This window comes from Gouania willdenowi, chromosome 17 (assembly GCF_900634775.1).
Source record: "Gouania willdenowi chromosome 17, fGouWil2.1, whole genome shotgun sequence".
Lineage (NCBI taxonomy): Eukaryota > Metazoa > Chordata > Actinopteri > Blenniiformes > Gobiesocidae > Gouania > Gouania willdenowi.
In genome coordinates, this window is record NC_041060.1 from 127,957 (window position 1) to 130,000 (window position 2,044).

A 2,044-nucleotide genomic window follows, 5' to 3' on the forward strand; every position below is an offset into this window, starting at 1 on the left:
AAGTCATCTCAAAGTACTATCAAAATATAGAAATCGTAATTAAAAACAAAAAAAGAAAAACCCAACAAATCCACATGAATAAGCATCAGCGACGGTGGGAAAAAAAACTTCCATCTAACAGTTTTTTTTGTTCACGTTTGTCGTAGTTTTCTGTGTTTTTATCTTTTCTTTAATGTATTTTTGCTTTTGTTTTGTGTATTTTTCTGTCATTTTGTACGTTTACTTTGGGTGCCGCATAAAATTAGACCGAGAGCCGCATGTGTGTGTGTGTGTGTGTGTGTGTGTGTGTGTGTGTGTGTGTGTGTGTGTGTGTGTGTGTGTGTGTGTGGGAGGAAAGGTTACTGGGAGGAGCTGCTGGAAGAGTTCAACTGAACCGACATCCAACCAACATCCAACCGTCCACATCCATCCAGCAGCTCTATAGTTCTAATGGAGGTCTGGAACAGTCGTGCACTGTGTTTGTTCATCTTTCTGTTTGAATTCAACCGTTTATCAGCTTTTAATCTAGACGTGGACAATGTCCTGAAGAAGTCCGGGGACCCGGGCTCCCTGTTCGGCTTCTCTCTCGCCATGCACCGGCAGCTGCAGCCGGTGGATAAACGCATGTAAGTCCTTACACTACTTTACTGTACTTTACTGTACTTTAACTGCTATTTATAGCGTCAAATATTCACAAGAAAAACAAATGAAAGCAGAACAAAGGATACGTTTACTTTTAATTGTGGAAAAATTGAACACAGGTAAATTAAAAGTAAACTTGAAACCATTTTCCTCTAAAAAATAAAACAACAATCCCTCCATCTTATCTTATTTTTACTGTAAGTTTTCTTCTCAGTTACTCGTTCACCATTTTGTCCCCATGTTACTCATTTATTAGTTTTATTACGCCTTCATGTTACAAGGTTATAGCTGGACGCGCACAGGCGGTGTTGCCAGATACACACGATACATTCCCGCAAACGTTGCTTGTGCATGAGTTCCAGAATTAACCCTTTAACACCTGGAATATTAATATCTCCGTCTGGTTTTCTTCTGTGCTTATTCTGTCTATAACATTGTCAGTAAATGTCCTATGAGGAAGTGTTTTTAACCTTTTTTCCTTTTTTTTTTTTTTTACAATTACATGTTCTACCAGTGGAATATCAGTTTAAAAAAATAGAAAAACACAACGAAATACATTTTTTGACATTAAGTAGGAAGAAAATAATGAAAGCTCAAATGAATAACAGTTTTTTTTTTCAACAAATATATGAAATCTAGAATGTAAAGAAGTATTTACAATTAAAAAAAAATGTTTCCATGATTTTAAATGTGCAAAAATGATAACAACCGGAAGCTGAAGTGATTTATTCGTAGGCTCTCTACGAAGGAGGGGATGTGATTACCGTAATGTTTGTAGGTTTTAACAGAGTTACGGTCATTTTAATGTGTTAAAGTATGATTGACAAAGCTTGATACCATAATTGTTACACATACTGTATATACATATAGGTTGGATGAGGAGCCCTGTGGTCAACACTGTTTTTATCCTCATTCTGTAAACCAAAGAGGTTTACATCAACATCTTTAACTTTTCCTGAAGTTAAAGCAGCACAAGTTATTATTTTGACTGAAAAGCTACTAAATGATCTAAAAAGTTATTAAATGATCTATAAATCAGGCTGAATGTTTCACTCCAATAGAAAACAATGGAATGTTTACATACGATGGGGCCGTGTGACATCATCAATCACATGATTTCAAGATGGAGGAACACAGGCTCTAAAACTGTAAAGTAGTCCTATTTTTAAAAGTTAGTAAAACAAATATAGTGCATAATAATGTGTTTTTAGGCCAAACTTGTAAAAACTTTAAATTCTACACAGAAGGTTTTTCTTCGTCATTATGGGGTCAAAGTAACGAAGCAGCTGATTCACCTTTAGTGGGACACACTAATAAAAAACATGACTTTTCCCAGCAGCTGAGAAGCTTCCAACCAGTTCACAGTTTGTTGCTTGGCAACAACAAGTGGCACCTTATCAACCAGAGGAATTCACTGTGTCAT

The 2,044-nt window shown here is 36.0% G+C and overlaps 1 protein-coding gene across 2 annotated transcripts in view; it reads left to right on the forward strand.

The window, feature by feature from the left end:
* The first annotated feature begins 240 nt into the window (after positions 1–240).
* Positions 241–2,044, forward strand: part of LOC114479518 (integrin alpha-6-like) — a 31,354-nt gene continuing 29,550 nt past the window's right edge. For both annotated transcript variants that reach the window (XM_028473236.1, XM_028473237.1), the window contains exon 1: positions 241–605. In XM_028473236.1, coding sequence (XP_028329037.1) covers positions 430–605 — 176 coding nt within the window. In that variant the 5' untranslated portion in view covers positions 241–429. The remainder of the gene's footprint in view (positions 606–2,044) is intronic.